Source organism: Mobula hypostoma, chromosome 15, assembly GCF_963921235.1.
Source record: "Mobula hypostoma chromosome 15, sMobHyp1.1, whole genome shotgun sequence".
NCBI lineage: Eukaryota > Metazoa > Chordata > Chondrichthyes > Myliobatiformes > Myliobatidae > Mobula > Mobula hypostoma.
In genome coordinates this window covers 59,787,328-59,804,200 of record NC_086111.1, presented here as the reverse complement: position 1 = coordinate 59,804,200, position 16,873 = coordinate 59,787,328, and the positions used below count along the sequence as shown (strand labels likewise).

Below are 16,873 nucleotides of genomic sequence, written 5' to 3'. Positions count from 1 at the left end.
AGTACCGCAGACGGTAATTTAGCACCATTGTTTCCTCAGCCAAGCTCCTCAACAATGGCAAAATGAAGGAATTTTAGACACTCAAATATTCTGACTAAAAGCACGGGGGGAGGAGAGAGGAAAACGGGACAGGACTAAGTGATAGTCATAATGTTATGAAGTTATACATCACAGAAATAGGCCTTTCAGCACAAAAACTCATCCATCCTAAACAAGATATTTGACAATGCTAGAATCAGAATCAGGTTTAATATCACTGGCATATGCCGTGAATTTTATTGTTTTGCGGTAGCAGTGCGTTACAATGCATAATTGTAAAAAGAAAATCTGAATTACATTAAGCGCATATTAAAAAAATAAATTAACTAAGAAATGCAAAAATTGTCCATTCATAAATCTGATGGCGGAGGGGAAGAAGCTGTTCCTGGAATTACTGAGTGTCTCTCGGGCTCCTGTACCTTCACCTTGATGGTAGCCATGAGGAGAGGGCATGTCCTAGGTGGTGGGGGTTTTTAAAATGATGGATGCCGCCTTTCTGAGGCGTCACCTTTGGAAGGTGCCCTGGATGCCGGAGAGCAGGGTGCCCGCAATGGAGCTGGCTGAGTTTACGACTTTCTGCAGCTTGTTCCAATCCCGTGCAGAGGCCCCTCCGTACCAGACGGTGATGCAGCCAGTCAGAAAGCTCTCCATCGTACAGTTCCCATTCGCTGCATTTGGCCCGTACCCCTCTATTCTTTTCCTCTCCAAGCACCTATTCAATTGCTTTTTAAATGCTGGGCTTGTAATTTTCTCTATCCACCCGTCTGGCAGTTTGTTCCATACACCAACCAATCCATGTGTGAGAAACCTCCCCCGCACATCTCCTTTACAGATTTCACCTCTTTCACACCTTTGTCCTCTAGATTTGGCCACCTATCTCCTTGGAAAAAGACTGTGACTATCCTATCTCTGCCTACCATGACTTTATAAACTTCTATGAAGTCCCCTTTCAGCCTTCTACATTCCAGTGAGAACAATCTCAGTTTATCCAATCTCACCCTTGAATTAAAGCACCCCCCTACCTCACCACCTACCAATCCAGCCAAAATCCCAGGCCATCTCTTCTGCTCTGTTTCTAGCATCATCACATCTTTTGTAAGATGTGCGAACCAGATTTGCACTCAATAATCTGCACCAGAACTGGCAAAGGCAAGCAGACTTTGTGACCTTTGTCACTGCCCTCTTCAGCTATGACCCCATTTTCAGGGAGCTCTGGATTTGTAGCCCTGGGTCCCTCGGTACATCAACACTTCTAATGTCTCATCCATTTACTGCATATATCTGGCCAATATTAACAGCGTGACATACGAGGAGAGCATTTATGATAAGGTGTTATGGAAAAGCATTTGAAGTGTCTGTGGTGTTTCTTTAACCTTGCACCTTCCTTTATCTTACAATATTCCTCCATTTCCAACCTGTAATGCATTTTTTGAACACTGGCATACATACCATCAGATGTCTAGACACTAACTCTGCAATTCACTCCCGAGACAACCCCTTTCTCCCAAGGTATCAATTAAAACCAACCACTTCAAGTCAGCTTTTGGTTAGTTGTTTTAACGTAGCCTTTTGCGGTTTAATCACTCGAGATCGAGATCGTCTTATTATGCTGAAGGCTTCATGTAAATGCAAGGTTTGGTTGCGATGGTGGTTTTTGTGGGAATTCGGTTGGCTCATCCTCAATTCAACTTCCCCACTACTTAAAGGCAAGGTCCTGAAATGTTCCACAATTACCTTGTCCAAAATCATTAACCAGTATTCCTACTTCAATCTTGCAAACTACGTCACCCATAATTATCACTTCATCATTGTCACTCACTTGTAATATTTGTGGTGTTTTGAACAAATGACCATGTTCCTTCTTGTACTAGTGAAAGGAGGACTATTCAACTCTGCCAATATCCCCTAAATACCAATGACCCAAAAGTGTAGCCTTTGTTTCTGGCAATATCGTTTAATTGGAATGTTGCCCATGACCTCAGCTGTAAACGTCTACGTTTTCTTACCTCAGGACCTGAACTTCATTCCGAAAAGCCTGGAGTTGTTCTGGCGTTGGATCCATCACCTTTAGAATCTTCACAGCTACATCACCTGAAATGTCAAAATCACAACCAGTCACGCAGCTGAAGGGTCAGTCAGAGACGGCTATGCTCTGTCTTGTGGCCTCCCTTCCATACAAATTCTTGGTGTGCAGTACATCAGGAGATACTCATAAATATTAGGCACTGACTAGAAGGGCCAAAGGGCCTTTGTCTGTACTGTAGAGTTCTAAAGAATCTATACTCTCCACTGACATAGCAAATTAGTGCTTCTGACAGATTTAGGAACACAGGAACGCAACGAAAAGTAAGACAGCTACATCCTTGACTGTGGCTATAAAACAATTACTGGGAATAAGCAGATAATGTACAAAAAAATAGGTTATCCTGCATGTTATTTAACCTGAGGTTATAAATGTTAAACCTCGTGCAGCTACACATTGTTCCATAATCAAAAAGCTGCCTTACAAAGGCAATGACACCATTAAGTGTAAGCGCATTGTAAAATAAATAAATGCAGACTATACAAATTAATTTTGGTCCAAAACAATTTATTCAATTAACATCTTGTTATTAAAATCTCCTACAAAGTTTTTAACTTCTCTAATGAAAAAAATAGTAAACTGGAGAACTGGCTGTTAATTTTTTTAGACCGTTAGACTTTGTACTTGTTGCCATATGGGGAAGCATGGTAGTGTAGCGGTTAGCACAACGCTTTACAGTACCAGCGACACGGGTTCAATTCCCGTCACTGCCTGTAAGGAGTTTGCACGTTCTCCCCATAACCGCGTGGGTTTCCTCCGGGTGCTCCGGTTTCCTCCCACAGTTCAAGGACATAGCAGTGGGTAGGTTAATTGGTCATTGTAGATTGTGTCGTGATTAGGCTAGGGTTAAATTGGGGGATTGCTGGGTGTTGAGGCTCAAAGTTCCACACTGTCTCTCTCTCTGAAGCACAGTACTCCAAAAAGAAAAAAAATCAGTAATATTAGATTAGATTAATATTAGATTAGATTAAATATGGCTAAAGGAGTGAGAGGTATGCAACATAAAGAATGTGAAACAGAATCTGTAAATATTTCTTTAAACCATCCTATCATTTGAATCTTCAAGGATAAGAAAAGTTAGTTTAAAAATAGATCTTTCTTAGCGCCTTCCAGATGCTCCTCTGTTTTAGATCCCTTGAGGGGTGTGAGCAAATCGTCGAGAGAACCACCACAAACACTCTTATTCTTTGGACTGCTGTGGTATTTTCTGTGCCAAGTCCAAAATAAAGAATTGCTGATCTTAACATAACATTAGAAACACTTTTCCCCCCTCCTTTCTTAAGAAAAAACTTTGTTATTACAAAGGGCAGACTTCAGCAGAAAACAAATACCTTTCCTGCGGTTGTCATCTAGCCATCGTTCGTTCATTATGTGCCATGTCGTATGACGAAGGCAATCATGAACTTACCATCACTTAGTCAATAGAGCAACTAATAAAAATACTAAAACATCATTGCAAAATCAGCAGAAGCTGCTGACAGAAAACAAGGTGCAGAGAAAAGGCACAACTACCTGTCCTCCGAAAATAAAAGCATCTCTGTTCTTGCTTATTTGGACGCAAAACCAAAATGTTGCTATCAGTGGTTTGACACAACTTTGCAAGTTGCACTTTGACTCTGTACTGAACGTGAAGTTCAGTGAAGGAGTGCTGACTTGGGCTAACTGCCCAGTGCTTGCGGAGGGAGACCGCGTCCGAAGAGGCAGCAGAATGTTTTCCTGTATATTTAATATTTCTATATAGGGCCCTGGTGAAACCACAAATGGACTGTCATGTACAGTTCTGGTAAGTCCAACCAAGAACTCCTGCATGTAACAGGACGAGTGCAAAAAGAGTTCAAACAAACTTCTCTACGGGAGATTAAGCATACAAGGACTTTACGTTCCAGAGTTTAAAAACAAAACGAGTGATGATCTCATCAAAACATGCAAAATTCTTGCGGGGCTAAACAGGTTCGATGCAAAGTTGATGTTTCCCCTGTGAAGTGGCAAAGCCAGAACAATTGCCAATGCCTGCAACCCTACAGTATTTGCACAACGTGCCCCCAGCTCCAATAAAGCTTGTTCCAAAGGTCGAATCCTTTTTTGGTAATTAGCAAACATGTGATCTTGATGCGGTACAACTTCAGCGTAGCCACGCGTAAGCTAACCGCAGCTGAACATTACCGAGTGCTATTCAGCGGTCAGCAAAAGATACATCTGCCAAGCCCCAGCTACAAACCAAGCACGAACTCGGAACTTATTCCCTTCACGCTAACTGATGTGACTGGTTACCAGAAAAAACGAGCAACACGGAATACAAAGCAGGTAAGAGAACAGATGCATGGCTCCTAGACCCTGGACAGGCAGTCTGGAATCAGGGATCACGCTCTCAAAATACAGTCATTCAAGATGAAAAAAGGTAGGAACTTCTTTACCTGGATGACAGTGAATCTTTGGATTCCAAAGAGCGCCAAGAAGGCTGTGGAACTTGAGTTGCTGAGCAAGTTCAAGAGATCAGTAATTATGATATTAAGTTATTCGTGGCATACATGGTAAGCAGAGAAGTGTCATGCCCAGATAAAAGATAAGTCATGATCATAAATGGCAAGGTAGGCCCAAGGGGGAGAATGTCCTATTCCTGATTCTTTCACCTTTGTTTTCAAGAGAATCCCAATAATGGTAAAACTATTCTAAATTATCTTCACTATTGCACCAGTGTGGCTACCATCTGCACCATCATCAACGTGAACCACAATTAATTATCCAGACTATTCTAATAGCCTCCCAAACCAAACAGCTCCACCACAGGAAGTACAAAGGTGCACAGAACACCGCCCTCTGCAAGTTATCTCCATGTCGCACACCATCTTCACTGTCACGTTCTGTAAGTTCAAAACATTAAACTAATTCAAAGGAAATGTAGGTTTAACTTGGTGTTTACATTAAATGGGCTGTGCATGTATCACGCGGAAGCACGATGACATGCAATTCACGTATTTATACATAAAACTCGTAATGAATTATTCAGACAAGAATACAAGAATGATTTCATGCACACATAAATATACACACACACACACATGATTATTCAAACAGTCCTTAAATATAAAATATACAACACTTAACACTGTTCCTTTGTCATTGTGAGTTCATTCCTAGAACTCCCTGGTGGAGAACACTGTGTTCACCTGGAGATAAGTAGAAGCTCATTAAAGTGTTTCAACTCCACTTTCTGAAGGGCTGTAATACTGTAATAGGGAATAAATCTTGCTCTTTTCACTGATGCATTAGTACCAAAAATGAATTTTTTAAAAATATTTTAAAAGTTATTCCCTCATCTTACTAATTCAAAGAATCATTAAAATCTTTTCAAGACTTTTTAAAATCATCCTCATTGTTTGTTAAATAGATTTTTTTAACCCTTGTATCTCAGTTGGCAATTTTTTAAAATAATTTAGAAAGTTTTAAAAAGCTTGACAGCCAAATACTTTGGATTAAATTTGTGTTTGGGGGGGGTGATAAAGTTTGCCAATTTTGTTTCCTCATTTGTCACTGGGGCTTCTCTTTACAGCCACGCGTGCTCTGCTGCTGTTTTCTTTTTTTGACTGACTGTGAATGAACAAAAGCAGCACAGCCACCTCGTGTAGATAATGGACTGCCTTCATACAATGCTCTCGATAAACTGCATCTCCAAATGTTCATCTTCATTGTAACATACAAGATGACAGAGAAGACACCGGAGAGAACCGGTCGTAGGATTCCACCCGGTGGGGGACCACGATTCGATGGAGCAAGGTGACGGGGAACACGGAGGACTGGTAAATATGACTTCTGGAAGAGTTGAGCTCCAGCTTGTGCACATTTGACTGTTTAATTATAATGGGCCCTTTCTGTCTTTTTTTCTTTTCTTTACTAACCCTTTAACTAAGTTAAGATTCATAAATATAATTCCTTTAATCGTACTGAGTTGTAACAGGGTAGCAAATTACACAGCATCCACACAAACTGGAGTTTAGGGTGGGAGAGCTGTCCCAATCTCACAGGTTTCGGGGGGACCAGAATTTATCTCCCCTAGACTTACACAGCCCAAGAAAACCTGGGGGGGGGGGGGGTTTCCAAAGGTAAACTCTTTCCCATGCAAAGGGTGGTTGAAATGTTTTACACACCAATCCAGACTCAAGATCTCTCTGTCAATCTGTGCACAATTTTTCTCTGCAGCAGTAAGGGAATGTGACGCAAAGATTATAGGGCATTCACTTCCATCGCTCATAACATGTGACATGATTGCACCTACACCATAAGGCAAGGCATCATCACAGGCAAGCTTCACTGGGTGATGTGGATCATGATACGCGAGTACAGTGTCTGAATGACCACTTCATTTGTCTTTCGGAAAGCCAGCTCACACTGCTTTGTCCATTACCAATTCTTCCATATCTGTCCTGATTAGTTCAGGGGGTGGAGCACAGTAGCCAGGTTTGGCAGGAACCTGTTATAGTAATTGACAAATCCTAAAAAGGACCACAACTATGACACATCCTTTGGCCTTGGGGCATCCACCACTGCTTGGAGTTCTCAGCCCACTCATATAATCTTTGTGAGTCAATAGCCTGACCACAGTAAGTGATGCTTGTTTTAAAGTGCTCAGAGCCCATCATCTTCTCATCTTTTTAACACTGTCTTGAGAGTTTGGAGATGTCCCTTATTATTCTCACCGGTAACAATGATGCCATCCTGGTAACACTGAGTACCTGGGCAGCATTGGAGCTCCTGGTCCATAGCTTTCTGCAAGAGAGCAGGTGCACAGGCCTATTATGGTGAGAGCCATTTGTGAATGCTTATAGTGAGAAAAACTTCGGGCTCTTCTTCCATCTCCATCTGTAAGCAGCTCTCAGCCAAGTCCATTTTGCCCAAGAGTTTCCCTCCAGAAAGGTTTCCAAAGGTATCCTCCATCCTGGGCAGAGGGTATTGATCTAAGTTCAGTACCGGGTTGATGGTGACCTTACGATCACCACAGACCCTGACAGACCCATCCTTTGTGACTATCGGGACCACTGGCATTGCCCATTGACTCCACTCAACCTTGGAAAGAATTCCTTCAGCCTCCGTGCCATCTAGTTCACTGTCTACTTTATCACAGATGGTATAAGGAAACAGATGGGCTTTGTAAAATTTGGGTGTCGCATTTTCATTTAACACTATTTTAACTTTGATATGTTTGAGTTTTCCAGTGCTATCCTTGAACACTGCTGTGGCATCATCCAGTACCTTTCTTAGTTCACTTTGAGTTGACTCTATTGCAAGGGATGTGAATGCAAATGGTAGATGGATCAGCCAATCATGCCCCGCCTCACAATCCTGTTTTTACCACATACAAGCTCAATGTGGCTTGCTGGTTGTTGTACTTCACTATTACGAATGTCATTTCCACAGGTTTAAAGGCGCATCTTGCAGAAAATGCAACAAAGTAGGAGACATACAAAGAGAATGCTGGGTATTCAAAAATAAAAGGACTGCACATAGAAGAGAAAAAGATTAAAAAGACAATTTGCAGTTTAAAAAAAAAGAGCACTAATCTGCATGCTGTTGATGAAAAATTTGATGAGAGTGACATGGGACTGAGTAGCCTTAAGATTTACCGTGTGAAAACTAACAAGAGATCAGCAATATGGCTTACACCAGAAGTGCACAGCAAACTAATTAAAATGGAATTGGACACGGGCTCAACTGTTTCAGTCATTTCACCAAATGAGTTTGAATAGCATTTCAAAGATACTGAAATGAAGTTTGCAGATATTCAACTAGGAACTTGTACTGGAGAAAAGGTAACTCCTATGGAAGTGACATTTGTAATAGTAATAATTATTTATAATTATTTTAATTACGGTAATTAACACCTGGTACTCACGGTTTATAAACCCGTGAATTTCCTCCATTTTCTGCCTTTTTTTAAAAACTCGACTTTCTCTGTCCCTCTTCCAAAGAGACAAAATGCTCTGCTTTTTTTTAAAAACTTGATCATTTCTCTGCTCGTGAAGAAATCATGCTGCGCTTTTTAAAAAAAACTCAAACGTTCTGCTGCGTTTCAATGGATAAGTAGTCGTCTTGTGTTTGTTTTAAAACTTACTCAATGCCACTGTTGTGTTTTGTAACACCAAAGCTAATCAAAAGAAAAACATGGAGCCGGGAATAACACGTCTACTTTTCGTTTTTACTTTAGTGAGGCATATACATATGACGAGGTGGCGTTTTAATGTATGCCATTCACATATCTTTACATATAATGGTCATGAATTATATAAACAAACAGAGAATGCTGAATCAATGTATTTACAATATTACTCAAATATTACTGAAGTATGAAATACACAACACTCGGGGCTTTTGGAAACCGCTAAGTCATCCCAAAGCACAAATATAGCTGTAAAGCTGAAATGCTGGAATGAGGAGGTGTTGCAAGTTTCAATCCTATGTCCAGCTGGGAACCTGTTTTCAATTTTCACATTTAAGTAAAGCTGTGTGCAAATCAAAGCTGCTCTATTTCCAATACAGCAGATTTTGCAAACTTCCTCAGCTAATCAGACTAAACAAACTATTTGTTATCATCGGCAGTATGAATAAGCAGTCAGAAGGCAGGCCAATTCACCCACAATCTGCAACGCCCCCTCATGTGGTCAGTGCTGCAATTCCAAGCCATATTCTCTCCAGGCATCCATAAGCAGGGCTCTGTATGAACAGTCAATGCAGGCATCTGTTTATTTATTACATTTGCAGCAGGGAATTGAGCAGAATGTTAAATACTGGCTTTGTAACACCTCTATAAATGCCAAAATATTGATTTAAATTTTAGTTTGGTAGCTTCAGATTTCCAATTCTAAAAGCCAACAGGGAACGCAAGTGCCACAGGACAGAGTTCTGCATGTGACAATATTCCAACCAAGATCATTACCCAACAACTGGTATTTAAATCTCAGACACGTGAAGAGTTAAACATGGCATCAACTACTAGAGCCTACTTGCTCTGGGCTAATATCATATTTAAATGAAACTTGGTCTAATATTCCCATTTAAATCAATTCAGTTCTGAAAATTAGGAAATCTGTTTAATTCCTTTCAAATTAATATTTTTCTACAATGCTTCCATCATTTCCTCCCCTTGGTGAGCAGTGAGAGACAAATTATTCCAGATCTCACTATCACCATCCGAAGTTAGATGCTACAGTTAAATTCCACAACAAGCCATGCCCTCCAATTTCCTTCCTTTCTTTCTGAAGAAAGGTTGAAGGCAAAGAGGCAGCAGCAATATTAAAAGGACAATAATTCCAGCCGTACCAAAGAGCTCACATTTCAAGACTGAGCTGTACAAAAATCCAAACCCAGGGAAACGTGGAAATTCACAGCACACAGAGAAACCATTCAGTCAGCCACATCCGTACGGTGAGAAACTGAGCTATTTACTTCTATGCTCGTGGTCCGCGGCCCTGTAGATCACAGCTGTTCGGGAGTTCATCACATACCTTTTAAATGTGACAAGAGTCTGCATTCTTCAGCTCTTAGGCAGAGAGTTTCACAGTCACATTGCACTTTGACTTGCCCAAAGAAAACTCGGATCTCCCATCAATTAACTAATATCTACATTGCCTACTTATCAACCTCCATGCCCATCTCGTTCGCCCTGTGGAAGCCTCTCATAACTCAGAGGCTGGTTTACGGAACAAAGGCTTTATAGTGAATTTTTACCAGCTTGGAAATGGAGACAAAAGCAGATTGTGTTCTGCACGTGGCTAGGTTTCATCTGACTAGATGTGGCTAAATTAGGTATGGTGTTATTTCCTAAAACAAACATCCTTCACACAATAAACACAGAATACAATGAAACAAAAGGATTGAATGAATTCTGCGCAGAACAATGGAAGTCTTTTAGCGATAAAAAGCTCCAAACCTCAGGTCAGAAAAGTTTACTTCTTGAGATACATCAAAGTAAATTTATTATCAAATTACATATACTGTATGTCACCATACACAACCCCGGAGATCATCTTCTTGTAGGCATACTCAATAACTCTATAGAATAATAACCATAACAGAATGAAAGAAAGACCACACAACTTGGGCATTCAACGATTGTGCAAAAGACAACAAACTGTGCAAATACAAAAATAAAGAAATAATAATAATACATAAATAAATAAGCAATAAATATCAAGAGCGTGAGATGAAGAGACCTTGAAAGTGCGTGCATAGGTTGTGGGAACATTTCAATGATGGGATGAGTGAAGTTATCCCCTTTGGTTCAAGAACCTAATGGTTGAGGGGTAGTAATTGTTCTATACAGTAACATTTATTATATAAACAATAGTTTAAAGGTTCATTTGGAGATCCAACAATTGAACACAAGGCAGGATGATGCCTCAGTAAAGCAGACAGCATAATCAAAGACCTAAGAAAGAAATTACACTACAATTAAATGACAGTTGGAATATAGGAAGATAATCAGCTTCTTACCATGCCATTTTCCTTTAAATACAGTTCCAAATGACCCAGAACCTATTCTCTTCAATAATACAACTTCCTCGCCTTTTATTTCCCAGTAGTAACTGGAATCCCGTTGAACTCGAGGTCGCTGTAACACAGAATGCAGTGTTCAAACCAATTCTATAAATTATAGTTTAAGATGTGAAAAATATTCATTTTAGAATGTTGGTCAGTCAACATTCACATCTGCCTGATGGATAGGCCTAAAATATCACATTTGTCGGATTACATTTAAACCTCAATTCTTCCTGAGGTGCTGGAAGACACACTCAGATCCACACTCCAATCTGCTCATTCAAATAACCTTGACCGGAGTGAGAGAGCTGAAGTGAGTTCAACATTCTCTGAATTAAGGGAAAGAAAAGCAGCTTCGATTTTCGCTTTTGGTTAGCACCAAGTCCACCGCTGGGCAAGGGCGAGTGTGAGCACGAGAATGGTAGGGTAGTGGACAGCAGAACACTTTCCGGTACCAACGACCCAGGTTCAATTCCCGCACTGACTGTAAGGAATTTGTTTGTTCTCCCTATTGCTGCGTGGGTTTCCCCCGGGAGCTCCAGTTTCCTCCCAAAGTCCAAAGTCCGAGGTTGGTAGGTTAATTCTTCATTGTAAATCGTCCCGTGATTAGGCTAGGGTTAAATTGGGCAGCCCGGCTCGAAGGGCCAGAAGGGCCTATTTGGCACTGTATTACAATCAATAAAAGAATAGCTTCTTCTGCTTAATAAATTAAACTTTAGGATGACATATCATCATATGGGAAAAGACTCAAAAGGGTATATTACTTCACCTGTATTTTAGTATTTTTTCTCATTTTTCATCATCTTTGATGATCTCACTCCCTCCTCCCCTGACATCCACTCCCACTATTCCTCTTCTACCCCCATTCCACCAGCCACTCTGAATCAAACTCACAGACTGAGAGAGCAGGTTGCCAATGTGTGAAAGAGCAGGTTGCCAATATGTGAAAACTGTTTTCGCTATGTTTTCTCGTCCTTTGTACAGAATTCAGACTGAACATCTGTCTGGGTTTTCCGGAAGTTTCCGGTAGAGTGAGGAACACTTGCCCTGGCCTGTATTCACTTCAGCCCTCCACAAGAGGAGGATTTAAAACAGTACACTAAATTAACAATATCCCTGTGGTTTTTAAAAGCTTAAAAACAATTTCCTACCCGACTGTGTCAGTTACTTAATTGTAAATACAAGTGCCGAATACTCCTTTTGCCAGATGAATAATCAAGGAATGTTTTAAGTAACACAAATAATGCGAACTACAGCACTGTGTAAAAGCCTTGTACAGTGGCATGCAGAAGTCTGGGCACCCTGGTCAAAATTTCTGTTATTGTGAGTAGCTAAGCAAGTAATAGATGAACTGATTTCCAAAAGGCATAAAGTTAAAGATGTCACATTTCTTTAATATTTTAAACAAGAACATTTTTTTTATTTCCATCTTTTACAGTTTCAAAATAATAAAAAAGGAAAAGGGCCCGAAGCAAAAGTCTGGGCACCCTGCACGGCAGTACTTAGTAACACCCCCTTTGGCAAGTATCACAGCTTGCAAACACTTTTTGTAGCCGGCTAAGAGTCTTTCAATTCTTGTTTGGGGGATTTTCGCCCATTCTTCCTTGCAAAAGGCTTCTAGTTCTGTGAGATTCTTGGGCTGTCTTGCATGCACTGCTCTTTTGAGGTCTATCCACCAATTCCCAATGATGTTTAGGTCAGGGGACTGTGAGGGCCATGGCAAAATCGTCAGCTTGTGCCTCTTGAGGTAGTCCATTGTGGATTTTGAGGTGTGTTTAGGATCATCATCCTGTTGTTGAAGTCATCCTCTTTTCATCTTCAGCTTTTTTACAGACGGTGTGATGTTTGCTTCCAGAATTTGCTGGTATTTAATTGAATTCATTCTTCCCTCTACCAGTGAAATGTTCCCCGTGCCACTGGCTGCAACACAAGCCCAAAGCATGATCGATCCACCCCCATGCTTAACAGTTGGAGGGGGGTTCTTTTCATGAGATTCTGCACCCTTTCTTCTCCAAACATACCTTTTCTCATTGTGGCCAAATAGCTCTATTCAAAAGTTTCAAAGGAGAATCTAAAAAAGCCTGATGCATTTTGGAAACAAGTCCTGTGGAACGATGAAGTTGAAATAGAACGTTTTGACCGCAATGATTCCCCTCTTTCTGCCCCCTTCCCACTCAGTCTACAATAGAAACCCGCATCAGAAGCAAGTTTATCACTCAATACATTATGAAATTTGTTTCTGTTTTTTTTTTTTACGGCACCAGACCAGTGCAATACATAAAATCACTGAGGCATCCTAGCTATATAAACGTGCATTAAGATTCTTGCACGGTACTGTATAAAACACACTCACTCCAGTTAAGCAGGGTGAATAAAAGGATGCGTGCGCTGACTGCTGATGAAACACTAGAAAATGTTTTTTTAAAGGTCTGATAAAGTGTTCAACTAATAACCAATGTTCTATTCTATGCTTCATATTGCCAAGTGATACAGCTGACCACAAATATCTAAGCTAAGCCTTGACCCTGAGGAACTTTCTAAGAAGAGTTGTGTGGATTCTCAGGAAGTATACAGTCATTCTTTGGGCTCCTCCGTTTACTTGTACTTACTATCTTCTTTGTTCCTTCAGATGTTGCTGAGGGTCTTCTGTCTCGGTGAGCTTGAACGGGAGACTTCTGTTTAGAGTCACGTGTCGGGCTTAAGCTGGGTGGACTATTTGACAATGCTGATGAAGGAGCTGGGTAAAAAAAAAAGTTTAATATTATAGTTGGGCTTCAATTTTTGAAAAACTTTAATTAATTTACTTTGCATTTGCATTGACAATCTATAATACTGGGAAATCCACACAAGCATCATACGAAACACACACAAAATGCTGGAGGACTGAGCATTTGAAAACCTCCATTCGAATGTTGAATGAGCATCATATGAAAATTATCTGCAAGTTTCAACAAGTATGTAAATTGTGCAGTGGGGCTCACTTTACTTGGATCCAATCTAATGTTCCAACAGTTGGGTGTCTCCCAATTGGAAAACACGAAAAAGCTCAAACTCTCTGCACTGGCAAGCTGCCTCTTTTACATTCAGTTAAATTCTTAAGACTTGGTCATACACAATCTGCCTCCAAATTCACTAGATAAATCAAGTGTGTAATTACAGGGATTGCATGCTAATACACAATATAGCGGTTACTTGAAAAATAAATCAAAACTTCTTAAAGACTGTGAGGGATTCGACAGTGTATGACTTGCTTCCAAATAACCAAGTTCCAAGTTGAAAAAAGTACCTTAAATATTCTATTACGAAACCAGCAAAGACAAATGATCCTATATAATGATATTAGCAAAACTAGCAGAATTAGCAATAAGAGAATTAGCATACTAAGTGAAATAAGCGGTCAACAGGAAAAAAAAATCCATGTCCATATTAAGTCTCTATCTAACTAACGACACAAAGGGGGAATACGTGACTATACTCACGTACTTCTACCATGCCCAAACCCACATGACAAATTACCATAACCCGTAATAAAAATACCCAAGGCAAAATATAATACATCAAAAATAGGTCCATGACTCCTACACACAACTGGAAAATAGAAACTTTAACCAAGTGCATTTCATGGCTATCTGGAGAAAACAAATATCAGAGTTGTATTGTACATGAATTCTTTGACAATATGGTGAACCTTTGAACCTTTTCTTGGTAGATTGGTTTGGAGACAACTAGATACAGAAGGGCTTCCATTTGAGTTTTATATTGGCCCCACCAAAATTAAAATGTGTGAACAATCTTAAATAAGTGCTACGAATTATGTAATATTAAATGAGAATGTTATTTCAATTAACCGCCAATAAATACCGCAATTATTTAAAATAATAATGATGGCATATTGTATGATGCTTGCCCAACAGGGAGAGGAAATGAAAAATACCATTTGTATATATCATGTCTCCTAGCAACAAGCTGACACAAGCTGCTTTGTCCCCTGATCTTGCTGGAAATCAGGATGTATATATCCCATATGTATAGAAAACAATAAGCAACTTACTTCTTGGAGTGTGACTTCGTATTGCATCCTGTAAAACAAAATATATTATTTCTGAATATCTATTAATAGTTAATGAATTGGAATAAATAATGCATTGTTTTGTTTAATCTGTTTCAAACTGTCGCAAATGAATTTGTCAAATTAGTAAATCGACATTTTTGGGTGAAATGCACCAAATCAAATCTGGCTGTAGCAGCTTTAAATCTTCCATGCCAGCCTAACCAAAGCTCCTCTAAGTCAACCAATTTTTCCAACTCAATTACAAGAAAATAATGCCAATCTGTTCTAAATCAACTATTCTGAAACAATATTTGTTAATTCATTATGTGCCGTGTCATATGACATAGGCGATCATGATCTTTCCATGACCAACATTGTTCTTGGAAAACTTATCTAGAGAATTAGTTTGCCATTGCTTTCTTCTGGGCAGTGTCTTTACAAGACGGGTGACCCCAGCCATTATCAATACTCTTCAGAGATTGTCTGCCGGGAGTCAGAGGTTGCATAACCAGGTATATGCATTATTAAATGACAATAAAGGAGGACCGCGTGTCCTCATAACCTAATCTAATCTAATATGCACCATCTGCTCCCATGGCTTCACATGACCCTGATCGGGGGCTAAGCAGGTGCTACACCTTGCCCAAGGGTGACCTACTGGCTAGCAGAGGGAAGGAGCACCTTACAGTTCCTTTGGTAGAGACGTATCTCCACCCCGCCACGCTAACAGCAAAGCATATTATACGTTAAGAATTCACTATAACCTATTTTAACTAGTTACTCATAGAGAAACTAGTTTTCACTATATGTAACATGAATATGAAATTGACCTAAAAATATCTTAAGGACCGAGGCACGCATCACCTTACCTCAATAATATTGTTATCAATTGGCATGTTGGTGCTGGACATGTGAACATTGGGGGTAGATGACGATCTTTGTCGCTGACAGAGCTGTCCTTCTGTAGTTGGGAAAGGCATGGGACAGTTGAAGGCATGAGAACTGGAATACCTATACTGCAAGCTGAAAACAAAGGGGGGAAAGCACAGCGTCAACCGTCAAATAATTCAAGAAACGATGGAAATTCCTCTCTGTTCAACGCTTCCAACTCACCTCTCAGGAAGTCGTGACAGAGACTCCCGAACCCGCCGCGTGGTCATTTGAGTAATAGATGGTACAACTCCATCACTGTTAGAGGACGAGAACAATCTGGAGTAGGGCGTACCAGCCTGATAAGCTCTAACGGAACACAGACAAAAGAAATGAGCTGACAATTATAATACACAGGGTATTAATTACGATACTTATCACGCAACTAAAAATAACGAAAAAAAACAAAAACAATCTCCCCATCGTGGGGTGGTGGTGGCAAAAGAACTACAGCCTTCATAGTGTACGAATTACAGGCTTAACACAACCGTCACCGAAATCAGCTCAGCAATGTCACTGAAACCCAGAACCCTGAGACAGATATGGGGGCAGCACAGTCACAGAGTGGTTAGCGCAATGCTTTACAGTAGAGTGACCCGGGTTCAATTCACACTACTGAAGTTCGTACATTTTCCCTGGGGGCTGCATGGCTTTCCTCCAAGTACTCTGGTTTCCTCCCACAGTCCAAAAGATAAACCAGCTGGTAGGTTAATTAGTCATTGTAAAGTGTCCCGTGATTAGGCTCAGATTAAACTGGGAGATTGTTGGGTGCTGTGGCTTGAAGTGCCAGAAGGGCCTACTGTGCATTTTATAGAACCATAGAACATTACAGCACAGAAACAGGCCCTTTGGCCCTTCTTGGCTGTGCCGAACCATTTTTCTGCCTCGTCCCACTGACCTACACTTGGACCGTATCCCTCCATACACCTCTCATCCATGTACCTGTCCAAGTTTTTCTTAAATGTTAAAAGTGAGCCCGCATTTACCACTTCATCTGGCAGCTCATTCCACACTCCCACCACTCTCTGTGTGAAGAAGCCCCCTCTAATGTTCCCTTTAAATTCAATTAATCAATAAGTAGATATATAAATAGATGGATTACAAGTTACCCGCTCTAGTGTCAATTTTTTTCTGAAGGCAGGAGTTAAAAGTCAGAATCTACAATATTCATATTTCTTACCAGCCTGGAGAACTTATGCAGAAGCCACACACCATCAGCACAACGTATAGAATCATAACAG

The 16,873-nt window shown here is 40.4% G+C and overlaps 1 protein-coding gene and 1 long non-coding RNA gene across 2 annotated transcripts in view; one reads left to right on the top strand and one right to left on the bottom strand.

Annotated features, from left to right (window-relative positions):
* The window catches only part of raf1b (Raf-1 proto-oncogene, serine/threonine kinase b), a 94,237-nt gene that overhangs the window by 21,728 nt on the left and 55,636 nt on the right, over window positions 1-16,873 (bottom strand). Inside the window, exons 6-11 of the mRNA XM_063068146.1 lie at window positions 15,816-15,941; window positions 15,572-15,725; window positions 14,703-14,730; window positions 13,261-13,388; window positions 10,607-10,724; window positions 2,046-2,130 (exon numbers count right to left, since the gene is read on the bottom strand). Of these exons, the coding sequence (XP_062924216.1) occupies window positions 2,046-2,130; window positions 10,607-10,724; window positions 13,261-13,388; window positions 14,703-14,730; window positions 15,572-15,725; window positions 15,816-15,941 (639 nt within the window). The remainder of the gene's footprint in view (window positions 1-2,045; window positions 2,131-10,606; window positions 10,725-13,260; window positions 13,389-14,702; window positions 14,731-15,571; window positions 15,726-15,815; window positions 15,942-16,873) is intronic.
* Window positions 3,735-14,692, top strand: LOC134356910 (uncharacterized). The gene is made up of 3 exons (XR_010020462.1): window positions 3,735-4,426; window positions 5,673-5,919; window positions 13,281-14,692. It is a non-coding gene; the product is annotated as an uncharacterized LOC134356910 (long non-coding RNA).